The sequence below is a fragment of the Juglans microcarpa x Juglans regia genome, chromosome 6D (genome assembly GCF_004785595.1).
Source record: "Juglans microcarpa x Juglans regia isolate MS1-56 chromosome 6D, Jm3101_v1.0, whole genome shotgun sequence".
Classification (NCBI taxonomy): domain Eukaryota; kingdom Viridiplantae; phylum Streptophyta; class Magnoliopsida; order Fagales; family Juglandaceae; genus Juglans; species Juglans microcarpa x Juglans regia.
In genome coordinates this window covers 37,256,737-37,270,099 of record NC_054604.1, presented here as the reverse complement: position 1 = coordinate 37,270,099, position 13,363 = coordinate 37,256,737, and the positions used below count along the sequence as shown (strand labels likewise).

The window sequence follows — 13,363 nt, the reverse complement described above, 5'->3', positions numbered from 1 at the left end:
TTTTAACTTTATAATATTTTTATTTAATTTTTTTTTCTTTCATTTTTCAAAACTTCATAAAACATCTTAACGCAGATTATTTTATTACTATTTATAAATTATTTTATTATTATTTACAGATCATCTCATCTCATCCATCCAAACGAGACCTTAATGTCCTCTACTCCAATCAGATGAATTTAATAATAATATTTACATAATTATTTTACAAACAATCAAGTCAATTAGATTTATCAAGTTTTACGCAAATGTTTACTACGTGTATTCATGGTCGTCCGAACATCTGCAACTTGGGGCCGAAGTTGTAGAGCATGTGTTGTGTTGGCTGGTTACCACAACCAACTTGGGGCCCCACCTTGGTTGACGCTAGACCCCACTCGATGAGACCATAAAACCCATGTTCGCTTTAAACCAACATACACTACAGAATCACAACTAACTACTTCACAAATGAATCCTCGGATGGCTTCACAACTTGTTCAGCCAATGAATTTGAGGTATATATATGCAATGTCATCGTGTCTGCAATTAAACTTTCCATCATGATGATTCTTGATAGTTGATCAGCACGTCTCAACCAATTTATGCAATCCTTACAAGCAAAGAAACAAAATGAAATAAAATTTCTCATACAGAATAGAAGGATGGGTGCCTAACTCCATCACAATTGCTTGCAGGCCAATATTTCCATTGATCGTGAGGTAATGGCAGAGTTAATATGAGATATATGCTAAGATTGTTATACAACTCGATGCAGCAAGTTTATAGTTGACAGAAACATGATGGTCACTAAAGTCTGAAATCAAATAGAACAGTGACTGCTCTCCTTGATTCCTCCTCGCATGGATAATCTGCCACCTTCTTCTTCATGACTATGGAAACTATACTTCCCCTAAAATAAGTCTGGAAAATATTTAATCTCAATAAAAACGAGGTGAGTCCAATACCATATGCAGTACTGTAGAGAACAGAACCTATTTTGCTAAAACAAGTATATTGAAGATTCATCTCAATTTAAAACCAAGTGAGTGTATATAGATATTTCAAAGAATTTTGACTGAAATTAGATAGTGCACAAGTCTATTGTACAAGAAAAAACTCGTCTAAGTGAGAAAGAATCAGTATACAGGCAAAATTATGACTCCCATTAGCCACTTCCCCAATGGCGCTGGCAGGGAGAAAACAATTATGGATGCAAAGAGACAACATACCGGACCTGCAGTGTACAATCCATCCACCTATAAATTACAACTGTCCGCTGAATTGGAAGAAAAAAGTCCCAAATCCTTAATTTTAGGCCGAGGCTCTTATCTCTTCATGGTGATGGCATAAGCAGCCTCTTTTGAGTTGACCGCAGATAGCCTGTAACCATCTTAACTATCTCTTCAGTTTAAGAGTCCAATCGAAACTTGTAACAGTAGTAGAAGCAAGTAAAGCTCATACTCCACGAAAGGGTAATTGGATCTAATGATGACATACAAACAGACACTGAAAGCAGCGACTAATCTCTATCACTTCCACTTCCACATAACAAGATTAAGCTAATGCTTTTTAGCATCCAAGGCTCCTCAGTATGCCACTAAGTTTGTCAATAACTATTTCCGGTTTGGCATATGATCCATCAAGATTAATTGCATGATACTCCAACCCTTTCCACTTGGCTATCAATGCAAAATGCGGTCGTCGATACTGGCTGCTAATAATCTCCAGAACCACAGTTTTTGGCATTGCAGATACTAAATGAGTCAGACCTGCACCGTGTGCACCAATAATTACCGAAGCATCTTGAATGGCTCGGACTTGCTCCTTCATAGGCATGTGTGCAAACAATCCATTGACAAGGTTTATTTTGCACGAGTCATTATTATATGCCCATGTTTTCAACGAATCAAACACTTGTTCTTCATTGCTAAGCCTTGATTCAACTTTACCACCATGTCGAGGATGAGCTAAATAATCTTCCCGTCGAACAAAGAGGACATTAAGACCAGAGACTGGCTTTTCAACACGGTGTCTATGTACAGGAAACCCAAAAGCAGCTCTGATTATTTCCCCAAATTCAGATAATCGAGCAGTTTTCCGGTCATCAGGATTTTGCCATAGGTCGTGTGCAGATGCTCCATGACAATTTATTTCTTCAGTCAGCCCCTTAAATAAAGCAGTCTCATATCCCAAAGGTGAGAGAATAGCATGGCGAAAGCAAACAGGACCACTAAAATTCTTCGCATATCGAAGGCTAGAAAACAATGCTTTCCATGTTTCTTCCAAAGATGTCTGAAATATTTCCACCAAAGGAAGATAGATCAGGATATGTGGATAACTAAACATGGAATAGCACTCATCAAGAAATGCGTAAAAACGATAGAGATAAAGTCAATGCAAACTATTCATACAGGCAAACATGCACACACAAAAGACAACCCTAGGAACTAGAGACAGGGATGAAGATAATAAGCTATCATGCTTCCAATAAATTAGTGGAAGAACATTCATGTTTAAGAGGGTAACTAAAAAAAACTGAAGCTCCTCTTTCCTCCATAGGAAACCCTCATTACTTCCCCCTGCTAGAAAAACCACCACTTTAAGAAAGGTTGAGCGTTGGAATAACATTCACTGGTACATAATGGAGTACCTTGTCCCAATATGTCTCAGAACCCCACTTTTATTTCTCCTTCAGTAATCTGTATATTATAAAAACTCATTGCTTGTGACACGCCACAAAAGGTGGATTGTTAACATTCTGAGAATATGCATATGAGAAGTCTGTAGAGTTGGATCCAAGTTCTATTTTCATCTTCCTAAATTGACATCATATAAAACCTACCATCCAACACAAGATTTCTGCACTAAAATATATGGGTAAAGTCCATAATTTTTATTGTTTAAGAACCTCCTTCATGTTAACTGTCCAAAATCCTGCAAGATTCCTATAGTACGACCCTAAACTTAATGTCCAGTATTTCTCTTCCTGTCATTCTCCGTTCCATCCCTTAATCAACATCGAATAACATGATGATAAGAGTATTCACAGCAGCATTATCAAGAGTTCTTAAACAACAAACGTGCAACCGGCAGCCTACAGAATAAACAAACTATGCCAAATCAAGCATACATACCATACAGTGGCCGTCCACGAAAACCAATCGAGGTCGATTGGGCAATCCTGTAACTCTTGAAGAGACATATGCGCTGTACCAGTCTGTGACAGTGTGGAAAAGGTTCGCATACTCAAAGCGCGTCACCAGCAGCGTAGGCTCCTCAATCCACTGCAGGTAAAAACCTTCCATATAAAAAACATAAAGAGCAGAAAATAAAATAATAATTTTGATTATAGACAATGTGTGGTTGTAAACAAGGATCGGTTTTTTAGCAATTTCTATTGAACACTAATATTGGCATTAAACCCACCACTTTCAACACCAGAACATCCAAATCCCATCGAAGTTTTCACAATCAACGCCTACGCAGAACAAGAAAAATAATAAAAAGAGAGAAGAAGACTGACATATCACAACCTACCAAACCTGCACGCCCACTTAAAAATGGAAACTTCATGAGTAAACCACCCAAAACAATTACTAAATTTCCGGATTTAATCAACTTCCAGATCCATAGATAGAAAGTAAGAAACCAATGAAGTGAATAAGAAGTCAAGAAGTAATCAAATCTAATATTGGTACTCGAAATCCAACAAACAAAACACCAAACTAAACGTCTAACCTCTTGGCACTCGAACTCGCTCGCCGCGACGACACGAACAGACCCGATCAGAGCCCGCATGGTATGAATCAGGATCTCCCCTGCGGCACGTAACGATCGAGGAACTCGTCGTCGACGAGTCTCCGTGGCGGACCCTCAAACCCAACTCCTCCGTCGACCTCGAAAGCACCGTTTTGGAATTTGGGAAGCTCGTCCTCCTCACGCCTCCCGATCACCTGGTCTAACATCTCCCCTCCCTTGGAGACCCCGACCCTCGCTGGGACCATCCGAAGACTCCCTCCCTCGCACACAGAGCTGCGAAGGGTCTCGCTGTACCAGCAGCGGAACCATCCGCGGGGATCCGCCGCTGGGGAGATGAGATCGAGGCGGAGAGAGAAGCCGTTGCCGAAGTAGGCCTCGCAGGAGCCAGTGTTAGTGGGTGGGTGGGACCAGGGAAGGTAGGAGGGTAAGATGGGCCAAGACTTGAGCTTGTTGCGGAACCGGAGACGGTTAATACGAGGATTATGGTAGTTATGGCGGAGGTTGGAGATGGAGGAGGCAGAGGATTTGGAGTGGGAAGCGAAGTAAACGCAGAGTGAAATGGAGTTGAGAGCGAAGAGGAAGAGAACGATCCTCAGGAGCCAGACGTTCCTCTTGCTCGCCATTTTCGCTTTCTGTGTTTTCTGCTTGTTTTCCTATTGCATATATTTGAATGTTGAAAAATTCTACGCAGTAATTCACCGCATATCTTTTTATTTTTTTTAATATATGTGATATAGAATTACTGACTAAAAATTCTCTTTAATATTCCTCTAAAAAAAAAACACTCTTTAATATTATATAATACGAGGTATTTTTATTAGAGTAGTGAGATATATATAACATTTTCACAATATATTTCATAATAATGTTATAAATTAAGGGTATTTTTGTAAAATAATATTATTTTTATAAAATATTTTATAAAAATACCTTCCTTTAAAACATAATTGTGTAAAGTATTATGAAAAATATTGTGTAAATCATTTTCCTTTTTATTATCCTGTAATGTATGGTATAACGTGACTCTTTATTATCAAAAGAAAGTTTTATAATTATAAAGAGATCTCGTAACTCTTAATATGATACGTCTTTTTGTGTTTAATCTCCTGTTCAAGTGTTAGAAGCAGACACAAAGGTGGCTAAATTAATTGATAATGAGAGAAAGGAATGGAAGGTGGAACTCATTGCTAGGATCTTTAGTAAGGTTGAGGTTGTATGATTTGTGCTATCCCTATTAGCTGTCTTGGGGCAAATGATAGGATATTTTGGGTCTTCTCTAAGAAGGGTAATTTTTCTGTGATGAGTGTTTATTATGCCAAGTTGCAATAGAAAAGTGAGAGGAAATGGAGTACATCTATCGAGAGAAAGGATGCAGACCAGTGGAAGAATGTCTGGGCTTTGGAAGTGCCGGGAGGCTATAAGCACTTTGTTTGGAATGTTTTAAATAATGCCTTTCATACGAGGTCTAATTTGTTCAAAAGAAAGGTTTCTGAGGACTCTTGGTGTCCTATCTGTAGAAGGGAGGAAGAGGATGTGCAATATGCCCTATGGTGCTGCCCTGGGGTTGCTAATGTTTGGTCTGATGATGGGGGTCCCGTGAAGAAGTGGTTGAACCAGATCATTGATTTCTCTAACCTGTGGATGGAATTGAGTAATAGGCTCTCACCTAGATGCTTGGCAAGAATTGTTGCTATTATGAGGGGCATTTGGAGGAGGAGGAATGCCTTTGTGTTTGAAGATAAGTTTACTAGTCCTAGTTAGGTGGTGAAAACTGTTGTGGCAGGTTTAGAAGAGTTCCAGGAGGCTAATGTAAAAGTGAATGGAAGGGTATCTAAGGGAGCAGATGGGAGGGAAGGGAGAAGATGGTAAAAACCTTTAAGGGCTATATGTAAGCTTAACTTTGATGCTACAGATGATTTGATAAATATGAGGATTGGTATAGGCATTTTGGTTAGAGATTGTCATGGTAATGTTTTAGTTGTTGTTTGTTTGAGGAAGGATGATGTGGTCTCTCCTTTTATTGCTGAATGTCTTGCATTGAAGATATCTATTGAGTTTTGCTTAGAGATGGGATTCTGGTCTATCATGATGGAAGGGGATGCAAAGGGGATGATTGAGGCAGTGCTCTCGGAGGAGTTGGATGAATCTGTACATGGTCAGTTGATCGATGATACAAATAGGCTACTAGACAAGGACTACATTGGTCTTTGGGTTTTATACATAGGAAAGGAAATATAGTTACACATAATCTTGCAAAAATTTCACTACATATAGAAAGTGAACTCTGCTGGATAGAGAAAGCACCACAGAAAGTTTTACAATATATTTTAGATGATAAAAGTTGTAATGATTCAAGTTTATAAGTGAGATGAGGTACTTGATTCAAAAAAAAAAAAACTCTTAATATGATACATTAGATCTATTTTATAATAATAATAATAAATTTACAATCTAACGATCTAACATATCACATTAAATTATGTCAATTTATAGATTTATTTTTGTGAAATTTATTTATGCCTAAAGCATTTCTCTTATAAAAAATTCACTAAAATATATAAAATAGTTATTCTATTCAGTAGTCTTATACCACACACTAACATTGATTTTTATTTTTTTATTTTTTTCCCTCAACAAGTGTGATGTAGGACTACATAATAGAATTTTTCTACCTATAAATACATAATACGACGTGCAATCATATTGATTATGAGTGCTAGATTTACAAAAAAAAAAAAAAAAATTATTAAAAACAAAAATTAGAAATAAATGTACATAAATATAATACGTAAAATCTACTTACAATTAAAAAAAAAATTATAATTTAATATATTCAAAATGATAAAATGGTAGTCCATGTACTTGGTGACACATCAAACATGTAACAAATATTGATTTGACTAAATTGTAATTTTATATTTTGATCGATGACACGCCAATTGGTGGTATCTGCATCTTTAGCATTACTTCATCATTTATGTTTATTTAAAAACAATTGTTTTGACAATATTAGGTCCTAAATAAATCCTAGTTATTGATGAATAAATAATCACCTATTCACTTTTATGCATATTCAGTGGCATATATATTTACAAGAGTACGAAAAATTGGTAAAAAAAGTGTTATTGTATATTAATATCAATCAATCAATCAATAAAAATATTACTATTATTTCCGTGATATGTATTGAAGTTGACTGGTAAAGCATATGTTTCCATCCCTTAACGAAATGTTCATCATGATTTAATCACTCCTATATATAATTATAAGGACAGCGTACCGGCCATTATTTTTGTGCTGTTTTTTTTTTTTTTTTTTTTTTTTTTTTTATGATCATAATGATTATGTTTCTTTTTTTTTTTGGAAAAGATCCAATGAACCTGTGAAACAGAGAAGCTGTGACGGAAAGATAGAAAGAAAATGATCACCTTATATTAATAAATGTTGGAAAACTTGGCTGAATCGTAAGATAAATACATAGATACATACATGAGAGGTAATTTATATATCAAGACTAAGGGATCTTTCTGAACTCCAATGCCTTGCTTTCTCAAATCCATTGATGCAGTTCTCAAAGTCCTCAATGGTTTGGTCAATCTCTTCTTGGTTATTCATTACAAAGGGTCCAAACTGCAACACAGGCTCACCCAACGGTTCACCCCCAACTAAGATGAACCTGAGGGGTTTGGAGGACTTGTTCCATGCCTCCAAGCCATCCCCATCGCCCAGAAGCAGAAGGTGGTGGGCCGAGACAGGCGAAGATTTTAGACTGTCAAAGATGCCTTCGCCTTCTAAGATATATACAAATGCATTCCATGATATTGGTATTGGTTGTTGAAGATGAGCTCCTGGTTTGAGAGTGAAGTCCAAGTACATTGTTGGGGTCCTTGTGTAGATTGGTGACTTAGTTCCCAAGGCCTCTCCAGCTATGACTCTAACTTTGATTCCATCTTTGACAGCTTCTGAAACGTTTTTGCTCTGTATTTCTTGATACCTTGGTTCAATCCTGTGAGAAACAAGATCAGCACAAGACAGATGAGGTTTTGGACTTTTGGATACCTCCACATTCCCAAAAGACAATTCAATTAGGATACTACTGTACATATTGCATGATTTGCATACTGCACTTGTGTTACATTTGTTTACCAGAAAACATGTAAAGGTACTTAGGCATTTGAAAGCCGTGAAATTAAGTACCTTTAGTAATTAAAAAAGGATCATTAAAGCCAAAGTACTACTGTTGTACTTGTATGACAGAAGTTCAAAAGTAGTACTAGTGGGCACTAGCATCTATCATGCAGAAGATAGCTTATTCACCACGGGATATGAGTATAAACTTTGAAAGGCAGAATTTATGGTTGGTATGCACACGCGCATGCAATATATTGCATTCAAAAGCACCTTTAGAAAAGGTTCCATGGACCATAATGACAAATTAATGATCATAGTAGTAGATGACAAATGCATATTCCCATTACAACAAGTTTGAATATTCTTCTGGTTTATGATTACCATATAGTGACATCAAATATATGTCACGTACAGCCAATTTAATATTTAATTTGTGTAGAATTTACATACATTTTATGCTTGGAGGAGAGGTTGATCCACAACTGTAACCCCTTTTGAGTTCCCTGGGGAGCAGGCATTTCTGAGTGAACAATCCCTCTTCCTGCAGTCATCCATTGTAAGTCACCGACTCCTATGGTACCCTTATGTCCATCAAAATCTTCATGTGTGACAGATCCCTGTTCATTCAAACAATTGCATGCAACTGAGGCAACTGCTTCTCACGTCTAAACTAAAAGTTCAAATTAAGGATACTTTTCTATTTAAAAATAAAAATAAAAATGAAACAAGACAGTAGTCATATATATTACGCATGCATGAGGACATTCCCAGGCATTTTAGCACCTTTCCTGGCAAATACCTGGTGCCAAGAAAGGTAGTCATGTCAACCTTGGAGAGTTGTTAAATAGTGTGTGCCTTGTGTCTCATTGGCTGACGTCCCAATAGAGACATATTGCCAGGCTGCTGACAAATAACAACACCTTGGGAATTCCTCAGATCAGAGAAACTTCCTCTCAAGTCTCACCTAATAATTTGAACTTCCAGTCTTATTAAATTAAACGTTTTTCATTCACCTTTTTTTTTTCTTTTTTTTCTTTTTTTTTTAAAAAGAAGAAGAGCTGGAACGATTAATGCACATACCTGCAGCATATAGGTCACAGTCTCAAATCCTGCCAGGAGGAAATAGAAGAATTAATAACTACATCCATCCATAGTTAATCTCAACAGGTAGCGTTAATTCACCAAGGGAGACAAAAGGGAAATATCCATACCTCTATGGGGATGATCAGGAAATCCAGCAGGAGCAGTAACTGCAATATTTAACAACAAAATATAAGCAAAATGATATTACATGCATAAAGAAAGACCCATCACATTCATGCAGAAAGAGAGAAAAACAGATCACAGATACCCACCAGAGAATTCATCCAGAAGAAGAAAAGGATCAAAGTATTTCAACTCAAACCTGAGGAAAGAAAAAAACCATAAGACCCATTGGTCAGAAGACTCGGAACACGTTAAACTGCTCAAAGATTGAAAACAACACTATTTGGATGATCACCCTCGTAGTCTTACCTTCCTATGCTCCTTCTAACGATAGCGCCAGCTCCTTCATGTTGTGGTCTGGCCAAAAACTTCCTCTCCACAAGACGTGGTTCTTTGAGAACTCTACAACTTTCAGTACTGGTGGTCATTTTTCTATATGTATCAGCTTACAGATATAGACCGCTTTAAAGTTCAAATGTGAGCAAGAACCTAAGACCTTTGAAGCTATATAAAGGGTGGGAGGGAGAGAGAGAGAGAGATTATTTGGAAGGTCAAATGGAAACGTTGGCGGCCAAATAAGACCCACGCGGCATGGGAGATGGGAGCTTGCCTGCTTCAGCAAAAGGGCATGCGGGACCTATTTATTTCTGTGCATAGCGTCAGCATCGCGTTGTGATGATGTACCATGTTGCGTAAGTGCCACCTGTAAATTCATCATCCATGACTTTCTGCTCTGGGACAGGCATGATATAGTGTGAATTAATGCTACGTGATGGAATGCGCAAGCTCTGTTGGTTTGAAAAAGAAATGAATCTATTATCAAAAAAATTAATTTTTTTTTTATATAATTTCACATTTATTTATTTTTTTAAATAATTTGTATCAATATGATGAAAGAGAAATGAATAGATAAATTTTATACAAGTTTTTATAAAAAAATAGACTATACTTTAAAAAGGTATAAAAATAATATTTTTTATTAATGAGATCTAACTAATTTATCTCAACATGAAAAAATATATTTTTATCCTATTTTTATTTTTATTTTTAAAAGTTCAGCAACAAAATAATAATTATTTATTTTTCTTTCTTTCTAGATTAGAGATGAAAAAAAAACATATGATTCATATTGGGACAAATGTCTAATGTCAATCATCAATCATCCATCACCAACAGTTCTATTTAGCAATAAAAAAGTTGGAATGCTATATATATGAGTGACGATGCTATGTATAGTGAACCGTGATTTAAGAGCACAGATTCCTAGTCATTTCTCGGAAAATCAAAACAAACACTGATTAATTTGTTCGACCAAAATGAAAAATAGCCAACTTAAAACCAAGGAAAATTAATGGTCACTTTGACATTCATTTCCTTAAGTTATGGGTCTATAGCTTTCAAGAAAATGCATCAAATGCTAATTCCTTTTGAATCACATGTACACACGTTAACTAAATTCGTAGGAGACCATAAAAATGAGATTTGAATCTTCCTCTATATTTCCAAAGGAAAGTCTTGTAGGGTTGTTGGTAAGAGGTGGTAATATCTTGATTGTTTTTAATTAAAAAATAGTAAACTCAAAATTACAAATTTAGCTAATCTTGGTTATAAACATCGGAAGAGAAATGTTTTAACAACAAAATGCTAGTTATTTCAGTCCGAGCATGCAGTCTTTTAATAGAGATTTCATAAAATTAAATTTACAAATTAGTATGATTTGACGTAGTATGTTAGATTGTAACTCTATTTTTGTTATAAAATAAGTATTATATAAAATTATATTAATTTATAGATTAATTTTTATTAGATCTCTTTATTATTATAACGAAAATTATTTTTATACTATATTATTTGGGAGGTCACTTAGGTCGGGTACGAGACTTGGCTATGCATCTTCTTCTACCCTCTTGATGACACCGTTAATACAAAAGCATGACGTGAGAACAGCCGTTTAAGCAAGTCAAACAAAAGTTTGGTCGACTTTATCTGTAATACAATAAATAGGTAAGATTTTCTAAATCCATGATGATTTAGGGATTACGAATGATGATGTTTGCAACTTTTGCCTCTTCGATCCTAATGAAAACGATCGATCCCTCTAATTCTTTTGAATTTTAATTGCACTTTTTTTGTTTGTTCTATTATGAATTATCCTTTCGAAAATGCTTGCCTTATTAATTGGGAATTAGCAACTTTTATGTGGTAATGTTTCACGCCATACATACATAGAATTATATTTTATATATAAAAAAATGACATTTATAGTCTTACGATATATAAACTGTAAGTTTGCTGCACTCTTAACCTTTTAAAAAGGTGAATAAATTTAAAAATCATATGAAAATATTTTTTTTTAATTAATAAAGTGTGCAAATTATCTTGCACCCTTTTAAAAAGGTGGATAAATTTAGAAATGATATGAAAATATTAATTTTTTTTTAACAAATAAAGTGTGCAAATTATCTTGCACGCTATAAAACTGTATATAAAGTTACTCTTACCCAAGAATAAAGATAAAAGAAAGACAACTGTCTCAAATCTGTACGTCTAAGTGTTGAGATTATATATTAAATTAGAATTTGGGAATTGCTAGGTAGGCCTAGGATTTGAAGCACAAGGAAGTTGCTTGCTGCAAAGCCGGAGTAGTGCTAGATGCAAGAGGGAGGGCGTTGAATACCATAAGCAACACCGTTGGCATAAAAACATGAGGAAGTGGCTGGTCCACCACTGTAAAACAGATTAACGTCTCTGAGCACAATCTTCTGGCAAGGTTTACTTCTGCTGCATTTTAAAGTTACTGCCATCTTTGTGCTCGAAGTGCCTCTAATGTTTCTGTACTTCACATCTTGAATCTGAACTTGGGAATCACCCTCCTGTTCGTAAGGAAAACCAAAAAAAAAAAGGAAAAAAAAGAAAAGGATCGCCCAAGATGTTTAATTAATCAAACTGTGCATAAAGGACAGATATATGTAGCATATATGCATTGAAATGGCAAAGAGAGAAGTACCTTCTGACAATTCCCAGCTTGGCAGTATTGTTGGTCAATGATGATGGGGTTGTTGACATGCTCCATGATAATGTTCTCAAAGGTCAGACCGAAAACACTGCTTGCATAAGGAAGAGCCCATGTTTTGATCCTCAAGCCATTGGCAGTGCCAATGAAGGTGCAGTCTCTCACCTTCACTCCACGAACATCTTCTTCATTAGGCGACCTCCCGAGGCTCCCAACGCTGATTCCATGGCCGGGACCACATATAACGTTTGTAATGTTTATGTACATAGAGCCAGGGCCCAGGGAATCGCAGTCATCTCCGGTTGCTACTCGAGCATTCGGTATGTCGATGTTTCTCGACGAACCAATGTGGATTCCATCGGTGTTGGGGCTGTTTGCCGGAGCTATTAGATTGACGTGTCGTAAGTTCAGACCGTCACAGCCGAAAATGTTTATATGGACACCCTTGCTATTGATTAAAGTTAGTCCGGTAATCCATGAATTGGTGAGGAAATCGAATCTCAACGACTGAAAAAACACAAGGAAAACGAACAATTAATGAAACAAAGTTTCATAGATTCAAAGAACCCATAATCATGGGAGAGACCATTTTCCAACATGATAGGAGGGTTAAATGGAGATCATAAAGCAAGAACTTACAGGGGGAAGAGGCTTGCAGTTTGGTCTTTTGCTGCAAGAATTGTAGGGCCAAGCAGAGGAACCTCGGCCATCCAACGACCCACCTCCGCCGATTACGAGCCTGTCCATGTATTGGAAGCTGATCCAATGGTCGACATTAAGAGAAGATGCTATGTCAGTAGGAGCCAGTAGGGTCCCCACGACAAGAGACTCTACGTGGCCCTTGCATGGGCCTTTGAACACTGTTGGGCCCAGCATATATCTTCCATGTGGGATCGAAACCACATTGATTCCTTCCATTTGACAAGCTCTGTTAAATACATCTTGAAAAACCTACAAAGGTAAAACACACATTGTCAAAAAAAGAAAAGAAAATATCGTGTAATATCTTACTGTACTTGTTGAAATGATATTAATTCATGTAAAACTTGTTGAGCAAAATATCACCTTGCTGTTATCGGTTTTTCCATCGGCAATGGCACCGTATTTCACTGCATTAAAAACCATTTTTCCTGCTCCAACTTCAGCAATGCATGCTAGCAAGAAGATTATGCAGACAGCTGTGAAAAACTGCATATAAACTCATGTTTTGATCTACAGCTACTAGTTGACTGCATGTGTTGCTGAAATTGTTCTGAGTTCTGGGGTTCTTAT

General features: G+C 36.5%; 4 protein-coding genes across 4 annotated transcripts; 1 reads left to right on the top strand and 3 right to left on the bottom strand.

The window, feature by feature from the left end:
• Positions 1-1,009: 1,009 nt before the first annotated feature.
• On the bottom strand, positions 1,010-4,415 carry LOC121235058 (beta-1,2-xylosyltransferase). The gene is given in 4 exon segments (XM_041131274.1): positions 1,010-2,274; positions 3,117-3,266; positions 3,721-3,803; positions 3,806-4,415. Coding segments are annotated over 4 exon segments (1,515 nt in total). The 5' UTR covers positions 4,365-4,415; the 3' UTR covers positions 1,010-1,551.
• Positions 4,416-4,746: 331 nt separating this feature from the next.
• Positions 4,747-5,979, top strand: LOC121235603. Its single transcript, XM_041131938.1, has 4 exons — positions 4,747-4,753; positions 4,857-4,951; positions 5,071-5,497; positions 5,654-5,979. Exons 1-4 carry the CDS (start codon positions 4,747-4,749, stop codon positions 5,977-5,979), a joined length of 855 nt encoding a protein of 284 aa, XP_040987872.1.
• Positions 5,980-7,151: 1,172 nt separating this feature from the next.
• LOC121268798 (pirin-like protein) lies at positions 7,152-9,637 on the bottom strand. Its single transcript, XM_041173060.1, has 6 exons — positions 9,388-9,637; positions 9,228-9,277; positions 9,084-9,122; positions 8,953-8,981; positions 8,323-8,489; positions 7,152-7,747 (listed from the first exon to the last, which is right to left on the bottom strand). The coding sequence occupies exons 1-6, from the start codon at positions 9,504-9,506 to the stop codon at positions 7,243-7,245; spliced, it is 909 nt and encodes a 302-aa protein (XP_041028994.1). The 5' UTR covers positions 9,507-9,637; the 3' UTR covers positions 7,152-7,242.
• Positions 9,638-11,726: 2,089 nt separating this feature from the next.
• LOC121235602 (exopolygalacturonase-like) lies at positions 11,727-13,285 on the bottom strand. The gene is made up of 4 exons (XM_041131937.1): positions 13,157-13,285; positions 12,731-13,042; positions 12,086-12,598; positions 11,727-11,951 (listed from the first exon to the last, which is right to left on the bottom strand). Exons 1-4 carry the CDS (start codon positions 13,283-13,285, stop codon positions 11,727-11,729), a joined length of 1,179 nt encoding a protein of 392 aa, XP_040987871.1.
• Between the last annotated feature and the right edge of the window lie 78 nt (positions 13,286-13,363).